The 17,151-nt window shown below is 52.4% G+C and overlaps 9 protein-coding genes across 9 annotated transcripts; 3 read left to right on the forward strand and 6 right to left on the reverse strand.

Moving 5' to 3' along the window:
- Positions 1-2,714: 2,714 nt before the first annotated feature.
- Positions 2,715-3,246, forward strand: SNOG_12678 (hypothetical protein; the record flags this gene model as incomplete). Its single annotated transcript, XM_001802847.1, has 2 exons — positions 2,715-2,781; positions 2,855-3,246. The coding sequence occupies 2 exons, from the start codon at positions 2,715-2,717 to the stop codon at positions 3,244-3,246; spliced, it is 459 nt and encodes a 152-aa protein (XP_001802899.1).
- Positions 3,247-4,203: 957 nt separating this feature from the next.
- SNOG_12679 (hypothetical protein) lies at positions 4,204-5,098 on the reverse strand (the record flags this gene model as incomplete). Its single annotated transcript, XM_001802848.1, has 2 exons — positions 4,204-4,318; positions 4,452-5,098. The coding sequence occupies 2 exons, from the start codon at positions 5,096-5,098 to the stop codon at positions 4,204-4,206; spliced, it is 762 nt and encodes a 253-aa protein (XP_001802900.1).
- Positions 5,099-6,113: 1,015 nt separating this feature from the next.
- On the forward strand, positions 6,114-7,347 carry SNOG_12680 (hypothetical protein; the record flags this gene model as incomplete). Its single annotated transcript, XM_001802849.1, has 3 exons — positions 6,114-6,915; positions 7,012-7,233; positions 7,265-7,347. The coding sequence occupies 3 exons, from the start codon at positions 6,114-6,116 to the stop codon at positions 7,345-7,347; spliced, it is 1,107 nt and encodes a 368-aa protein (XP_001802901.1).
- Positions 7,348-7,362: 15 nt separating this feature from the next.
- SNOG_12681 (hypothetical protein) lies at positions 7,363-8,455 on the reverse strand. Its single transcript, XM_001802850.1, has 3 exons — positions 8,366-8,455; positions 8,041-8,311; positions 7,363-7,983 (listed from the first exon to the last, which is right to left on the reverse strand). Exons 1-3 carry the CDS (start codon positions 8,437-8,439, stop codon positions 7,546-7,548), a joined length of 783 nt encoding a protein of 260 aa, XP_001802902.1. The 5' UTR covers positions 8,440-8,455; the 3' UTR covers positions 7,363-7,545.
- A 379-nt stretch (positions 8,456-8,834) lies between these two features.
- Positions 8,835-9,769, reverse strand: SNOG_12682 (hypothetical protein; the record flags this gene model as incomplete). The annotated part of the gene is made up of 2 exons (XM_001802851.1): positions 8,835-9,434; positions 9,486-9,769. 2 exons carry the CDS (start codon positions 9,767-9,769, stop codon positions 8,909-8,911), a joined length of 810 nt encoding a protein of 269 aa, XP_001802903.1. The 3' UTR covers positions 8,835-8,908.
- A 502-nt stretch (positions 9,770-10,271) lies between these two features.
- Positions 10,272-11,415, reverse strand: SNOG_12683 (hypothetical protein; the record flags this gene model as incomplete). Its single annotated transcript, XM_001802852.1, has 3 exons — positions 10,272-10,571; positions 10,634-11,221; positions 11,302-11,415. 3 exons carry the CDS (start codon positions 11,413-11,415, stop codon positions 10,272-10,274), a joined length of 1,002 nt encoding a protein of 333 aa, XP_001802904.1.
- Positions 11,416-11,794: 379 nt separating this feature from the next.
- On the reverse strand, positions 11,795-13,269 carry SNOG_12684 (hypothetical protein; the record flags this gene model as incomplete). The annotated part of the gene is made up of 3 exons (XM_001802853.1): positions 11,795-12,580; positions 12,660-13,012; positions 13,056-13,269. The coding sequence occupies 3 exons, from the start codon at positions 13,267-13,269 to the stop codon at positions 11,795-11,797; spliced, it is 1,353 nt and encodes a 450-aa protein (XP_001802905.1).
- A 654-nt stretch (positions 13,270-13,923) lies between these two features.
- Positions 13,924-15,749, forward strand: SNOG_12685 (hypothetical protein; the record flags this gene model as incomplete). Its single annotated transcript, XM_001802854.1, has 3 exons — positions 13,924-14,120; positions 14,182-15,428; positions 15,481-15,749. 3 exons carry the CDS (start codon positions 13,924-13,926, stop codon positions 15,747-15,749), a joined length of 1,713 nt encoding a protein of 570 aa, XP_001802906.1.
- A 584-nt stretch (positions 15,750-16,333) lies between these two features.
- On the reverse strand, positions 16,334-17,033 carry SNOG_12686 (hypothetical protein; the record flags this gene model as incomplete). The annotated part of the gene is made up of 2 exons (XM_001802855.1): positions 16,334-16,439; positions 16,594-17,033. The coding sequence occupies 2 exons, from the start codon at positions 17,031-17,033 to the stop codon at positions 16,334-16,336; spliced, it is 546 nt and encodes a 181-aa protein (XP_001802907.1).
- Between the last annotated feature and the right edge of the window lie 118 nt (positions 17,034-17,151).

The following is a 17,151-nucleotide window of genomic DNA, read 5'->3' on the forward strand; positions in this document are numbered from 1 at the left end:
CAGCTTGAAACTGGACGACGTTAGGAAAGGAGCACGGCAGCCGCAATTAAGGTTGTGTGAGAACTAGCCCGTGACGGAAGCCATCCGTGAAGCTCGGACAAAGGCACAATGCTGGGTGCCAGGAACGTACAATCTGGATGTTCATCAGACGTCTGCAGTGGCGGCCGGGGTGCAGAGATGGTGAAAAAGCAAGCTGGTGCGTTTGACCTTCAGGCTTTGAGGCCTCTGCGGCCGTGCGCCTATGCTGGACGTTTCCGCTTTCCGCGTCTTGGTGGATTAGCTCAACCCAAGATGCACGCTTTGGCACGGTTCCTGGACACCCATAGACACCGTGCGAACTGGTCCACTCAGCACTGTGACCATATTACATGGAGTACATGGACAAGGAAGGCTAGGGAGCGATAGACGGCCTGATCCCCGGAACCCTCGCTCCAGCCTGCCGTCTACGGCCACGGCTGGACAGATCCCAGTGGCTGATCCGACCTGTCAACATCTTTAGGCGTGCAGGCCTGCTTGTCATAGAGGCTTTCCATTTGCAATCGATGGCCCAATTCGAGCTGATCGGTTTTGCTGCAGTGGATCCCGGCGCCAGTAGAAAGTGACAGCAGTCGGAGATGATGTGCGCCGGACCCGCACAATTCGCACAGCATTCGTGCAGGTGAGGGTGGGTGGGGCGTTCAGCGAGGCACTCGTACGCACGCCAGCATCAGCGAATGACGTGCACGGCGAAAGAGGTCGCGGCGCTGAAAGCGGCATTACAGAGCTAGTGCTCGTACTTGAAAGCGCCACGTTCGAGTGCCCTTACTCGAAAATGGATGATGGCGCCGTTGAATATAGGCATCTATAGGCTTGGGATCCTGTCAATTTGCGCTCCGAAAACGGCTCTTGCTCCGTTGCACGATATTGTCCGGGTGCACTTTGTAAACTGTCAAGCCTCACTTGAGTGCTTGCTGGCAGGATCATAATCGCCATACCAAATGCCATAGACGGCTAGCTGAACCGGCCGCATTTAGCCAGCCACCCTACCCACAGCAGCTTCATGACTGAGTCAACACCGGCGCCCGCGTGAGAAGAAAAGCCTGGGTTCGAGAAAGCCGCGAAGGCATGTGCTAACCAGTTCGGACTGCTCATGGCTCATCAGCCCTCCTAGCCCTTTTCCCGTGCCCATGGTACAGTAGCTCTCAGAAAGCTGCATTCCCATGACTGCTTCTACACACCGATGTGCTATCGGCACGGCGCGGAAATATTCGTAGTAACTGCACAACGCGAATAACCTGGCGCACGTATGCGAGGGGTGCATTGGTGTAGAATCTGACATACCTAGAGTCAGGCAGCGGATCCCATGCATGAGTGAGCCGGGTGCTGGTGAGTAGGCGAAACACATATATGTCGTACATTCACTGTATGGTGCTCAAACCGCCGTCACTGTCAGCATTCGACAGAGCTGTGCTGTGTAGAATTATCACAGTACCAAGGTGGATACATCCTCACCGTCATGGACGGCAGGGTCCTGACAAGTAGTGAGACCTGAGTTGTACAGACTTTGTGTGCTGCCCTGTTCAGGCACGAGAGACAGGGCTGCTGTGATCTCACTCCAGGAGTTAGCTGAGTGGTGGACATTCCTTGTAGCGGCAGATTATGCAGTTTTGTACGTCATGCGGGTCACAGATCGTACACCTGGCGTTGATGGGCACACACAGCGTCCTCTAGACACTCTGCACATTTCCTGGTGTTGGCGAATTCGAGACATGTTGTACCACGTCTGACGAAACCTTCAACTTCAGCATTCTCCTAGATGATGCAGGATCCTCGACGCAGTCTCCAGCAGGCCGACAGCGGACCGTGGAAAGCTGGGTGGCTTGCATATGTAGGCAACCTGCGATTGGACAATGATGCCCCACGGAGCTGAAGCGTGACGAAAGACCTAGCGTGTGGGGTTGTCGCTGGTCGCTGGACATGCTTGCCCATCGGCAGCCCAAGATCAGGCAGCATGAAGGTAATTCCAGGATGCAGCCTTTCCGTCGTAATGGGGCCCACGTGTGGAGCGCAGGGTTGATACCTTCCGCGGGATCGGGGCTTGGAACGGTGAGTCTGAGGTTGAAACTCCTGCTCTAGCCAACCGGCAGGTGCTCTTGTGCCTGTGCAACCTGCTCCCTCTGATAAAGCATTGCAGGGGTGGGGCAATGTTTCGATAGTGAACCATAATTGAGCGTGTGACGCCTTGCTGATATTGCGTTCGAAGACACATTCTGACTGGCTGTACTCGCATGTTGTTTTGTGCTGGAATGCACCTTGCGGCATCGAGAGCAGGTCTTCGATGTGACATGGGATGTAAGATAACGGCTCAAGCAGCGCGTGTGGCGCAGACATGAGACCTCCAAGTCACTCTCGCGCTGCTCGCCCGACAAAGGCAAGCTCGTCGCCAGCCCGCGGTCGCAGCATAGTCCGCGTTAGCTTGCGGCGTCGAGAAAGCCAAGGAGGCCGGTGAGCATGAGCGGCCTGGACGGTACTCCAGGCAATCTCGAAGAATGTGGATCGTAGCCTCAGTGTTTCCTCGGGTTCGGTCAAACGGGCTCGGTCTCGCAACATGCGGCCGGCGCGAATTGGGACGATTTGAATCGAGTCCTGGCAATTGCAGCGGGTGGTGAAGCATCGTTGATGTGGTAAGAGCGGAAACCTCACGAGGAATTTACCGGAACGCTAGCGTTGCTGCGATGGTTCCTCCCACTCCCACGTTAGGTCAGCCCGTCGAAAACCAGGAGAAGACGACCACTGCTGCCAGTAAGCTGACAGACATGGGATTCTTATCACGCATCCATGTTCTAAATACAAATAAGCACAACGCTCGCCCCAGCAATTTCCGACGACCTCCAATCCGCTCGGCAATATCGACAAACACAGGAATATCCAAGCCCGTCAGATCTACTGGCGCGCAAGAACAAGACGCGACAAATTGTTCCGGGGCGCTGGGAATGCAGCATCACGCAATACCCTGCAGCGGGCGGCAGAAATGGGCACCCTTGGGACAATCCTCCGGCGCTCTTACCTAGACAGTACGTAAACGGCGAGACTCAGGGATCAGACCTGTCCGTATGCCGTATCTTATACGCCGACGGCCTCAATGATCTCACGACACTTTTGTGCAATAACCGAAATAATGTGAACGTGTCTTTGTCATTATGCCAATCCTCCGCGGCGTCACTCATTTTGACGCGGCAGAGCCGTAAAGCCATCTTCCAGGAGTAACTGCCGGATCTGGCCTCGCGCATAATCATATACACGGGAATGTTCGTAGAAGTCGTAGATATGCTGTCCCAGGATAGAGTCCACCTAATGTCCCACGCCCTTTCCTCGATGCCGTCCATACAATGCCAGCGCTGAATTCGATAACAAAATGACGCCCAAATACTCCAAGATCGATACTGAAACCGCCGATGAACTGACCGACGAGATGAAAGAAATAACATGATAGCTTTGCATATCCAATGAGTGGGATGTCTCTAAGGAAACAAGAAATGGGGTATATGTGAAGAAGGGTTGCAAGAGAAATCGGCTGTTTCATCGTGTTGGGACGTAAAAGTGGAATCATGCTGCTGTCTGCGAAGAAGACGAACCAGCAAGGTCTGCTGCCTCAGTTTCATCTTTGTCTTTCTCGTCAACGCCTTGCCCTCTGCACAGAGGACATGAGTTGCGACCGGTTGTGAGCCACTAGGACGTATTAGTACGTCATTTTGGTCGACGCAGTCATCCTCTAACTTACTTGATCGATGCAAATCTTATGGAACAAATGTTCACACTTCACCAATTTCCTCGCTTCCTCATCCGCCTCAAAATCGCATAGGCACACCAGGCAGCGTGCGTCGGTCGCAAGGCTGACAGTCTCTTCACCATCCACGGCCTCGGCCATCAGTATCCCCGCTATATTGCGTATCCTGAACAAACCAGGCGCCGATGCAACGTCTTCCTCACTCGCAACCGGAGGCTTCGCAGGGCCCAGTATAGATGAAAGCAGCATCATGTCTTCGTACGTCGGGGAGTCCGTGAATAAACTTGGCGTTGTGAGGATTGGATGGTTCTCGGGGTAGCTACCACCCAACACATAGATAATCCAGCTTCTTGAACCCTCTCCCGGATTGTTGTCAGGCTCAACAACACCTCTTCGTCGCGGGGCTCCAGCACCATATCTTGTGAAATCAGATTCGCTCATGCGACGTTGGCGAGGATTCCGCTGTTGTGGTTGCGGTTCTTCAGCAGTTGGGGCAAGAGCGGGCGTCGCAGCTCTTCGCACGAAACTACCACGCCGCGATGGTGCAGCTGACTGCATTGTAGGAGAGGGTGGCGAGGTTGATGTCGCAGGTGTAGTGGCTCCAGATGGCTCGGTCGACAGCCCGAAACTCGTGGCTGGAGTGGAAGGAGGAGGGAGCGGACCTGGAGGTGATTCAGTAAAAGACGACCATGGCCGCTGCCTATCGCTGTTGTTGTGCGCACGGTGATGTCTCTGACTGTCGTAGTTGGAGGGGAAATTGAAGCCGCCCATGGAGGCGCGTCTGCGGTGGCTAAAACGGGTGCCATTCTGTGGAGGTCGCAAGATGTTGTCGTTGTCGCCCGGAGAAGTCGGGGGGGTTGGGAAACTAGAAAGTGCATCAATGAAGGGCGGGATGTTGCTGTCGTCCTGTCCTGTGCTGGTGCCTGGATTGATAGACCTAATGCCAACGATAATGATGGGCACCATTCTACCCTCGCCATCCTCTTCGCCATCTTGACGAGCAGATCCTGAGGCACTACCACGACTGCCTCCTCTGCTGTTCCTGCTGTCGTCTGTGTTGCTTCCAAATCGGAACATCCTGAAGAAATTGAGAGGCTGCTGATTTCCTCCTGCACTGTCACCGCTGTCGCCGCCTTCGTTGTTCCGCAGCGCCGATGCTATGCTTCCGTTCTGCAGCGACTGCAGGAATGTGTCAAAGGTACCATCTCGGGTCGCTGCAGGGTTATCTTCGCCCACCAACGAGGCTGCCGTGGCCGCTGCGGCGAGCGAGAGCAGTCTCGATAAAACGTCAGCTTGGTCCTCTCCCCGCCTCAGCCGCTCGATGTTCTCCATGTGGTCCTCCTCGCCCCATATTGACCGTCTCCTTCGTGAAGGGCTTATCATGTTCCGCAGCCGTCGCTGTGAGGGGATCATGGACAGCGCCCTTCCGTCTCGTCGCAACGGGCTCAGAGGCCCCATCGGTCGCGGTCGATGTGTTTCCGGACGCTCCGCGCTCGAAGCACTGTGCAAGAGACCATCAAAATCAAGCTCGAGCTCGGGTATCTGCACCCTTGGGAGGAAGGATCCGTTGTCACTGGTGCTGTGTCTCAGGGCAGATCGCGGGTCGGACCCGCTTGCGTGTGCACCAACATGGTAGGTTGGCTCTGTCCTGCGCGAGCTAAGCGAGGGTCGACTGTGAAGGAAATCGGTCATGGAGCTTAGGGACGATCGTGCCCGCGACAGCCTGGTCCGAGGCCGAGTGGGCGGCGTGTCATTGCGGCTTGATGAGCCAGCATCTTGCCGCCCATATAGCGAGGACAAGCGACGGAGAGGGTTTCTTCGTGGCGAAGCCGGGCTCGAATGGCTATGCGCTATATTCACCAGCTCGGGTACATGGTCACTCTCAGCGTGAGGCGTGCGATTCAGCAGCGAAGGCGCCCATGATGTTGGCCGGGCTATTCGGCGGAGACGCGGGTCCGAGGCGCCTTCGGTCGAGTTAACCTGCCCCATATCGTGAGGGCCTTCTGCGAGGAAGGAGCGCCTCGAGAAGAATAGGTGGTAAAGGAGAGGAAGTGTAGGAGCGTTGAAGGCTGGCGGCCAGAGTGGTGAAGTCGGCGGCAGTGATGCATGTCGCGCTTGCCGAGCCAACCTGTTTAGGAATGACGCTAACGCAATCTAGATCGCGCCTTGCACTTTACAACGGCCTGCCTGTACTCGACGGTGAAACACCAGACCACAGAAAACGCACAGCACGTGCTGCCCAGAGCACGATCACCGCCAGTGCAATGCCTGTGGATGAGTCACTGAGAGACTGAGAGGGAACTATTCGACATCAGCGCGCCGTCGAGGACTTCTGCTATAGCCGGTCATGCAATACTTCACCACGCAGCTGAACAGCAATCAGCAAACAACTCACACCCTACGCGAGAACCAGTACCGCAGGCTCAGGAAGCGCAGGCGTGGAGACGTATCCCATGACTCATCCAGTCCTGAGCCTGAGGCGACTTCAAAATCCGCTTCGAGAGACCAATCATACGCCTCACATGCGTCCACAGAGATAGCTCAGCTGCGTGTCGCAGGCCTTTTGCCTGACGACGAGTCCGATGTGCCTCCTTCGCCATTTCCACATGCGCCTGTCAAGGCTGCTGAAGGACGGTATGGAGCAGGCCAACTACAGGAAGAAATTGCGAAACCGCCAGCGCGTCTGTACGCCGTTGATGCCCTGTATAAGAACAGACCCACAAATAAGCAAAATGAAGCAACCTCGCTCAGGAAGACTCACCTCAACGTCCTCTCGACTCTGATGCACCGTTGCTTACTTGAAGGTGACTATGAGCGCGCAGGAAGAGCGTGGGGCATGCTTTTGCGGACCCACGTTGCTGGAGGGCACCCTGTCGATCCACGTAACCACGGACGCTGGGGGGTTGGTGCCGAGATATTGCTCCGGAAAGCGCCCAACAGGATCATAGACAGCAACAACATGTCAAATATTGATGGGCAATTCAGAGAGCACGACATGTTCTCCGAGGAAGGGTTCGATCTAGCAAGAGAGTACTATGAACGCTTCATCATCCAGTTCCCATACCGCAAGCTCACTCCTCACTCCGTTGACGAGAGGACCTTCTATCCAGCTATGTTCTCACTTTGGGTTTTCGAGGTCTGCGAGAAGAGTAAGCAGACGAGAAGTAGAAACCAGGGGAGACGGCTGCGATCGAGTAGTGTGTCGAACGACAGTATAGGCAGCGATACACGTCAAACCGATCAAGCTCGTGCGCAAGAGGATGCTGTCCAGACCGAGGAGCTAGCTAGGGCAAGAGAAATCGCCGAACGACTTGATCAGCTCATCGCTTCACCACCATTCGATAAGCAAGCTAGTCTACTGCATCTCCGTGGCCATGTTAGCCTCTGGATCAGCACCCTACTTCTGGGCAGAAGTACCGACGACGAGGACTGGGACATGGATACGACCAGCGAGCTTGAGGACAGCAGTACGCTATCGGCGTCGGAACAACTCACTAGACTCTCCGACTGCCAACGTGAACTACACCAAGCGCAGCAAGTTCTGCAACGAGCGGAAGCAAATGGAGCATCACCACAGATAGCAACTCTAGCGAGTGTAGAAGTGAAGCTCAGAGAGTTGGCGAGACAACTTGCGAAACTACGAAATGCTGCGGAACCCTAAACGATATCCTCTTTCTTCGCCGGAAATGCCTTCAAGTTCTGGTACAATTGTCTGCGCTCTGATCCACCCAGCTAGATTTCCATCGATAGACATATCGTTCTGGATGACACAAGAATAACTACTCCCTCGTCCTCTTTCTTTTGATGTCTCTCTCATCCATGGGACCATCATGTCTGTCCCGGTTTCTGCAATCTTGCTCTGTATCTGTCTTGACTGCTGCTGAATTCTCGCCTTTCGTAACAACCAGTTCTGGAAGGAGGAACCCAGTAAGGTCCCAGTCATCAATTGTAATCTGTTCCTCCCACTTCTGTGCCCGGTCGGCGTGCTGCGCTGCATAGTCTGCATGGAATACTGGCGGCATATCTTTCCTCATCTGCGCAAACGCATCTTGCCTCCCATACGACAAGGCAATGTGAGCGAAGACTTTCCGAAGCATCGATCCTGGTCCGGTGTTGTCGTATACATAATGGAATATCTCGAGGTCCAGCCCATCGACTTCTCTCTGATATAGACGGCAACTGAATACTTCGAAGACTTTATTTTGCAGTGCTGGAACCTTACGCCTAGAGTTAGTCACGAAAGGTCTTACGTTGCTCTTGACGTTGCGAATTACCTGGAATCTCTCGGCGGCGAGCCATAGTTTGCACAGACTCAGCCAGTCATCGCGCCGCGGCGGAACGAAGCAATCTGCGTAGAGCCACGAAAGGAAAGCGAAGAATACATCTGCCTCTACGTCATAAAGAGTTATCCTCGACGTCTTGGCATGGCGGTCTTCAAGAATGCTGTGGAAATACGGTGACCGAGACCGAAGCAGTCCTCGATGGACATGGGCTTCGCGCTGCGTCTTCCCCAGCTTCACCACGATCATTGCACCGTAGAAGACACTAAGGACTGTTAGTAAACAACCTTTCTACTTGCTAAGAACGTTCTTGGTTTACTTCTCGTCATGCATGATGCGCTCTGGCTTCAGTTGAGCACAGATTTGACCAGGGCTACGATCACCCAAGGACATTGTTTGATTGGCAAGTTTCCAGCACAGTTGTATCACTCGAAGCTATCACTCTTCAATGTATTATACGTCTGCTCTAGACATGCATGAAATGCTATAAAAAGAGCTTTAAGCGTAGCAGCGCTTTATGAAACCATGATTATAGTTTCATTGAGAGAGGCGTCTCATGGCTGGCTTGATCTACCGCTAGATGGGCGGGTGCCAAAACGTCTCCTGCTGATGCTTTACATCACATTGTCCTGACATGGCCTGGCTCTTCGAGCGTATACACAAGACGTTTCATTCGCTGTACCATGGCGGCGCAGCATACCGACGCTCTGGGTCTCCAAAACGATTCGCCACCACTACTCCTGGGACCAATAACAACATCATTGTAGACTACTTACAATTTTTAGTTTGGTAGGACAACTCTATTTAGCTACCTTCTACACTCGTATACCACCTGTACCCTCATTCGTCTTCCTCATTAACGTCATTGTATCAGCGTGAACGAGTTCATCAATGGCATCTCCTTATCGTCCGAATCACTCGAACTCTTCAACCAGCAGTTCGCACCATTGCCTGCACTACGTCGACCCATCAGGTCCGACGCTATCACCACTGCTTTGCATGGCGTCGTTTTCGTGGTCATTTCGTTCCATTGGCTGCACGCGTCGACGCACTGTTGAAACGTGTATGCCGTGAACGATGAAACGTCGATTCCGCCAAGTCCTACACTCCTCCGCTTCTCACAGTTATAGCGGTACTTTTTGCCCCATTCCTGGCCTGAGACGTAGACGTTGGGCGGGCATTCGATGTTGATAGTGTTGACTTGGGTGAAGTCTAGAGGCGCGTATGCGACCGCCGGGACGGTGCTGGAGGCTGATGTAACGATTGCTGATTGCGTGGCCGATGAACTGATCGGTGAAGCGCTTACTGATTGTACTGGAGATGACGATGGAGATGATGCAGACGACGGCAATGCCTCCAGCGGTTCGGCACTTTGATCAGATTTGTTCCTGCTTTGCAATGAGTAAACATCATGAACTACAGTCTCTTTCATCGCATACCCTGATCTCTTCACAGCCAATGTCCCTCCCACACTCGCGCCCACAACTCCACCCCCAATCACCACAATCGCAACCACAACAATGATCCAAAAAGTCCGGCGCCTTAGCCCCACTATCCTGGTATCCTTCTTGGGCGCTTCATCCTCCACGTCAGTTGTTTGCGCATAAGTCGGCGCCGATTTATCGTGATACTCAGGAACAGCAGTTTCGTACTTCCACGACGTCTCCGGGTAGTCGGTCCGCGGTACGACTTGCGGTGCATCCGCCATATCCGAAGGACTCATGGTACTTCTCCTGATAACTTTTCACGCAACACAACGGATCTGACAGAATATACATGCTCACCAGCCGGACCCGGACATGGGGCCGCATCTCATTATCGCGTTGGTATATTCCCGGGCGCGTAAACACAACTATGGAGAGGCTGAACGCGCTGTGAGGCTCGCGGTGATTGGTCGGTCAGCTGGAGGCCTTGCGCCGGGCGTAAAATGTGGAACACAGCCTCTCATGCGAAGTGCGGCGCGGTCTGCGCCTTGCGAAAATCGGTTGCATGTGGTTTGTAATTGGGGCTATTTTAAAGCAGATAAGATGCTGGAGAGCGCTCCGCCAACCGGGTCTTGGGTTCCTGAAAAGTTGAGTATTGACTGTCAGTTGTCCGGACAGGCAGGTCCTGAACAAGAATGCATTATTGATTTCTTAGCTGCCAATAATAACGAACTTCTTAGTGCTTGAGGCTATCGCGTTATTTTCTGAGCATTTACAGTTTAATGTAAGACGAACAATGGATTATAAGGATCCCTTAGGAGGCAGGTTGCGAACCGGTCCACCTGTCAAGGGATCCCGATACCAATTTTCTTCTGGGTCGTTCAAGCACTCGCCTGCTGTCACCAACTTGTACCCATGCTCCTTTGCCTTGTCAATCTTGAATTGCGTGAGGCGGTGCACTGTAAGCTCCTGAGTGTCGTGTGCTAAATCCATCCAGGCCCGGATTCCCTGAACGTTTTTCCCGCGAATTTTCTCAAGGAACACTTCTTCCGCCCATGTATAGTTCCCTGCCCAGTCTCTGCCGTCGACATCATTCGAACACTTTGACCGCAAAGTTAGTATCTCCGTCATTCTCTTGACATGAAACTTTCTTGTGCACTTACTATATGGTAACCCAGCTCATCCATGTCGTCCCAACAACCAGTCTCTTTCGTACAACTATTGTAGGGTGCGCGCATATATGTCGGAATAAAGCCCAGAATATCGTTCAGCGCCATCTCGTTCTTCAGCATCTCTATTCTGCGCTGTCGCGAGTTGAGCCTTCGAGACAAATCCATGTGGCTCCAAGTATGTCCCGCAATTTGGTGGCCTTCATTGTACATCCTCCTCATGACAGCGGGAAGCCGGTCACTGTGGTGTGTGACCAAGTCTCTATACAGATTGGCGGCCTTGATGAAGAAAGTTGCCTTTACGCCATTGGCCTTCAATATATCCAGTAAATCTGCAGTCCATTTTGAAGGGCCGTCATCATACGTGAGCGCAAGTGTGCCTTCCACGGTACAGCTCCTAAAGAATTCTCCGTAGGGGACATTCCCGAACTTTGGCCGCGGAGTGGCTGATGTGTTGAATCCTGGGGGCCATCGTGTAGCATCGCATGCATTGCTGTATCCAGCGACGCAAAAACTGTAATCCGGATTTGAGATGTGGTATCCCTGTTCGATTAGAGAGGGGTCGATAGAATAGTTGCATACCTACGTACATCTGTCGAGCAGCAATGATCACAGGAACTTCTGTTAGTTCCTGGACCACATCTTCCACAAAGGTTGTCCACGTGGAGCAGTGGCTGCACTACTGGGCAAATTCCTGCCAAGGGAGTGTAGTAGAATGGATCAAAAGCAGGCACTGCGTTGCTCAATGGCGTCCAGACACCCAGCGCATTGCTCATGATGAAATAGATATCGAACTGGCCGAGATGGGAATCGACAGACGTTGCCGTATTAATCCTCAACAGAAGCACGAGCTTCGCGCCTTTGCACGAGCTGAAGTAACGGGATGCGCTTGCGCAAGGGTTGTTCAGCAACTAACTTGGATCCGGCGCTGCAGGCGTAATTACACCACAAATGGCCCGATTTTAAGGTTTGAGAAATTCTTTATTTGGAAATGATGCACTAACTTAGACTTCTACAATGATTCTATGAATTGGCCCCTGAATTATTGCGCTCAAACTCCCGCCAATGATTGAGATCAGCAAATGCTCCAACAACGTGGCGCGACTGAGTCGTCACCAGAAACCAACAGCCCTTTCCCAGAAAACCGTCCTGCTGTCATCTTTGCCAGACCTCTATCCGCACATCTGGCAAATCCATCAAAATACCGTAATCTAGACCAGGCTGTCTCACGGCGACTACAATTGCGCTGTAAGTGTTGAGAACTTCTGGCTTCCAACTACTTTCTTCCAGCTTTGGTATCTCGGGTATAGATTCTTGTTGCACAAAGGGATCACAGAACGTAAGGTCTATCTCTCCTGATTGTCGCATGACGTTGAGGAGTTGTAAGCCAGGTGAGTGGGATAGATCCGACTGGCCAGCCTTGAAGCCTACGCCAACCACGAGAAGGCTTGGTCGATGTGCCCCACCATGTTTCTGATGATCGTCTTCCAGTATCGAGGTGAGAAGCTGGCTGGCGATTCGTGATGGGCGCGTCGCCATTCGTTCATGAGCTTGTTTGAGGAGTGGGAGGTTGCAAGTTGACATGAAGTAAACCGGGTTGACGGGAATGCAATGACCACCGATGCCAAGTGACGGATACATGGGCAGATAGCCAAATGGCTTGCTGGCTGATGTATTTGCGACTTCGAAAGGATCAATCCCGAGCTCACGGCAGGCGTCTGCCATTTCGTTTGCGTAAGCGATGGTAATCGTTCTTTGGCAGTTCTCGTACAGCTTCGTCATCTCCGCCACTTCCGGCTTGCTGACCTGGATAACTGTATCAAAGACAGTTCTGTACAATCCCGTAATGGCACTTAATGACCCTGGAGTGATATCGTCAAGACCGGAAACAACTTTGGGTATCGATCTCGGTGGAGGTTCAACTCGGCCGGGATCAATTCTCTGCATAACTGTTAGCCAGTCTTCCGGTTCTAAGTCTGTAGTGTCTCCTCCACCTCTGGTGACATTCCAGCCAATATACCGTGCGATCTTGCCGAGTGGTCCAAGAAAAGTCTCTCGTCATGCCAACTGCAACAGTGCTTTCTATCACCACGATAGATGTATTGGTGACATAGCTGTGGAGCATCTTGATTGCGCTGCGAACATGTGAAGAATCGACTTTACCGTTGAGTCCTAAGGTAGTCGGTACGCAAACAAGGAAGTGAGACGCATTCTTTAGGTCCTTCTCGTTGTTTGAGAACTTGACGCGCTCAAGATGTGAGTATTTCGACTGCAATTGCTCGATCCGTGAAGGCGAGACATCATATCCGATAATTTGGAATGCGGAAGAGAAGACTTCCATGAGATGTTCTCCGACATAGCCAACTCCAATAACTGCAACGACAGTAGGTTTTTCGAAAGTTTTGGAAGGAGAAACCAGTGGAACTGGCGAGCTTTGGTTTCTCAGAGATGTTGGCGGAACCATATTTCGTGATTGATATTGGTGCTTGGATCAAACAACGCAGTGGAACGGTGAGAAGTTGAGCGACTATGACATTGGACAATTTGGACCATCTCGCCTTGGGTACAGTTTGACTAGTGTCTCTGAGTCGTACCAGCTCGGTGCCATCAACAGTGGAGACTTTAAACATAATGTGCGCTATTCCTGGACGAGAGTTGCTAACATAGGTACATACGTGGCCCGTCGCTCGAAGGTAGGCCGAGCTCGGTGTCTCCACGGGCTTATAATTTTCAAACGTGTCTCACGATTCTTGATAGACATCAACGGACTACACAACACATCTAGGTGCCTCTCTACACGTCCAGTCTCTCTGGGTTCGTGCTGTGGTGGCGACTGTGTCCGCGGCTGATATGATTAACTTTCAGCCTTGCCATAGAAGGTTCGAGGCTGAAGCGGCCGATGAAATGTGATGTGCATATTAAAGCTTGGTTGGCGGAACTCGGTGTTACTGGCGATGGCGAATGCGACGTTGTGACCATTCAGAGTGGTTTCGTAGGAAAATTCCAGGTCGAAGACCCCGTAGTTGCGCCTAGCTACGAGCTTGTCGCCTGGGGTCCTGTCGGCGATCGTGGCGGTAGTTGACCGCCAACCCCTAAGTTGTTTCCTATCTAGTGTTAGCTCGAAACCTCTCATGCGTTGATAGTTACTAGCCGCGCTTTGCTGAATCTGCATACCCAGTATTTTTAATCCGTGCATTTCACGAAGGAAAAAAAACATATAGAAGTTTCGGTGGCTCCCCCCAAACTGCTTTCGTTCCCAAGAAGCGCACCCAAGATTCTTCAAAATGGAGCTTCTCGATACCTCCAACTCAGGAAGTCACCTCACAGGCAGTCATGCTACCGTTGCCGGCAAGCCCGAGATGGGATCACTTCGGATACCATCCCGCGCTTTGCGCAATGTCATTGAACACCTTCCAACCGTCGACAGGCAGCGATTGAGGATCGAGAAATATATGGTGTTGTCTATGCTCATTCCCCTCAAGTAAGTACAGTACTTCGACTCATGTTTTGCCACACTTCGACCGCTGACTGTCGACACATAGCCTCACCCTGATGTACATGCTCGCGGATTACTCCAGATTCTTTTGGATTTTGCTTCCACTCATATCCTTCAAGTTCGCGGTAGACGCCATCGAGATCTCTCTCATTGCTATCTCATACTTTCTGCGACAATTTTCACCGCGCCCCACATCAGAGACTCCGACAACGCCTGAAAATTTTGTGTACTTGCTCTGTTGCTACAATGAGACTTATGAGGAGATAATGACCTCTTTGGATTCGTTAGCTGAACAAAAATCTGTGGACGCCCACCGAAAGGCCATCATCGTGGTTTGCGATGGTCGAGTGAGCGGCAGGGGTAGGCCTGGCACCCATCTGAAAGAAGAGATCATTGAGCGACCGTCAAGTACCCTCATACCCGAGGCCTACACTTCGTGGGATGGTGCTCCGATGGATGTCGAAGTCGTGAAGGGAGAATTCAGGGGGCTTCCAATTATCTGCATCATCAAGGACGAGAACCGGGGAAAAAGAGACGGAATCATCCTTGTCCGATCCTTCCTGCACAAGTTCAACCAGCGCAAATCTAAGCCTACGCCCTCGATGCATTCACCTGCACTATTCGACACGCTCGCCAACTTCCTTGAGGGGACATCCATTCAGTCCGTGGATTACGTCGTCGGCATAGACGCCGACACCAGATTTGATCCCGAATGCGTCCTCGGGTTCATTCAGACTGTAAGAGAAGGCGAACAGATTGTAGGAGTGACCGGAAACATTCGAGTGGACAACAGAACGCTGTCTCCATGGTCCATTGCTTACCTCTACCAGAACGCCGAGTACCTGGTTGGACAGCACCGTCGCCGCCTACGTCAAAGCGTCACGAGTAAGAGAGTGACTTGCCTTCCTGGATGCTGTCAACTGTTGCGAGTCATAGAGAGTACATGCGGTGATGACATCCTGCAAAAATTCGGATATTACCCGCGAGACACCGACGGCTTGTTCCGGACGATCCGATCCATGATGAGCGAGGACAGAGATCACATTTGTTTGGTGCTCTCAGAGAACGCTGATGTTGAGACACGTGTATGCCTCGCTTCACAAGCGTATACTTCGGCGCCACATTCGTTTTCGGTGTTTCTGAGTCAACGCCGTAGGTGGACGCTGGGACCACTTACGAGTGATAGTCTCCTTTTCAGCCGCAAGTCGACGGGTTGGATGGAGAGGGTAGCTGCGGCCACTTCTGTACTGAACTGGTGTATCAATCCAGCACTCTTCATCTCGAGATTTTACCGTAAGTACCGATGTAGCTGCCGTTGCTGATACTGTTCTGACAATCGATTCAGGGAAATGGGACCCAGTGAGTGCATATACCCTCATTCTCTTGTTGTACTATCGGAGAATCTGGGACTTCATAGTTGTTGTCATTTCTTCTCGCTCACCTCTCGAGTTTATTCAATATTGTGTCGGGTGTGTTTTGTATGAATATACCGTCTCCGTGGTCAACTTCATGACTCAACTCTATACCATATACAACCTGGACGACTTCCGATGGGGTCAGATGCGGAAAGCAGCAACCGAGAAGGAAACCCGCCTTCAAAAAAAAAGAGCATAATTGAACAGCGGCATAGATGGCGACGAAACTTGCATTGTATTAATATAGATGGGGACCATACTTAGATCATAATCATGTTAGTTACATACGCACAAACTGTGCTAGATGTAAATCTTGGAACACTGTACTTCGCTGCAACTTCTGCCCAACACGGCTCGTCATTATCGGTGTGCCCCAAGTGCAGCGATCTAGCTCTTGCTTGTAGTCAGCATGTTTCCTGTGGACGCTGCTCGAAGCTGAAGGCCTCTAATTTGCAATGCTATCTAAGTAATAACACATGCGTACTTCACAAGAGTAACGCACAATAACTGAATACCTACCATCTAATTAGAATATTTCTTACTCTACGTTAGCATGCAAACGTTAAGTCAGAAATGCGTCGCTGCTAGCTGGGGCTGGATCGCTGCACTTGACGGTCAAAATCTGCCGCCTACATGACATCCCATCGTACGGGAGAGAAATTACCTGAACCACACCTATCCAATCCTCAATCTGTCATAAGCACAGTCCTCCCACTCACCTCTCCTAGTCCATACCTATCCCTCAATTCTCAATCCTCCATAAAATCCACACTGTCCTCCCACTTATCCCTTCCCGTTCTCACCCCCATTAATCCCCTCCTCCCCATCCTCATACCCCACCGCCACGCCCACCAAAACCTCCACCTTCATCCCCCAAACCCAACTCCTTCTTAATAACCTAAAGCACCCCCTCACATCAGCACCTCATCCCTCCACCGTCTTTCGGGCGTTCTAACTCACCTCCCCATACCCCGCCACCTCTAGCACTCACACAACACGCGACCCCCCTCTCCCCCAACGCCAGACAAAAACTCTGCACCCACATCCCCACGCTCAACACATCGATCTGCGCCAGACAACTTTCCATGTAAACAACCACCCCGCACGGCGCGTCGAAGAAGCGATAATTCCGCAACTGCGCCGCCCGCATGCCTTCTTCGTCCTCCCTCGCTACATCATATCCCTGCGGCCCGTACAACTGTTTGCCCAGCGCCGAGCGATGATGCCGGTAGGACGGTGGTATCAGCGCTGTTGAAGGCGGGAGGTTTGCGGATTTGGCGGCGGCGAGCGCGGTGCTGAGACGCGTGAGGGCGGCGCCGGTGAGGATCTTGATGCGCCAGGGTTGCAGGTTGGAGTTGCTGGGGGAGAGGTGGGCGAGGGCGAGGGTGGATTCGAGGAGCGCGCGGGGGATGGGGGTGGGGTGGAAGGCGCGGGTTGAGTGGCGGGTGGTGAGGAGGGATGTTAGGGTGGGAGGGTCAGGCATGGTGATAAGTGGGTGTGGGATGCATGGGGAGAGGGGTTAGTATTTGAGTGTGAGAATTGGAGGATGAGTAAGGATGCGCCATTTAGTGCGATGTTTGGATGTGGTGAGATGCCTAATC

The sequence above is a fragment of the Parastagonospora nodorum genome, assembly GCF_000146915.1.
Source record: "Parastagonospora nodorum SN15 chromosome Unknown scaffold_23, whole genome shotgun sequence".
Lineage (NCBI taxonomy): Eukaryota > Fungi > Ascomycota > Dothideomycetes > Pleosporales > Phaeosphaeriaceae > Parastagonospora > Parastagonospora nodorum.

What these genes read in the sequence shown, in the direction of transcription:
- SNOG_12681 (XM_001802850.1), bottom strand. Translation starts at nt 8,439, where the DNA reads ATGTCCTTGGGTGATCGTAGCCCTGGTCAAATCTGTGCTCAACTGAAG. An exon ending in CGCATCATGCATGACGAGAA is followed by an intron (nt 8,312 to 8,365) that starts GTAAACCAAGAA and finishes AACAGTCCTTAG; the next exon opens with TGTCTTCTACGGTGCAATGA. An exon ending in TCGCCGCCGAGAGATTCCAG is followed by an intron (nt 7,984 to 8,040) that starts GTAATTCGCAAC and finishes TCTAGGCGTAAG; the next exon opens with GTTCCAGCACTGCAAAATAA.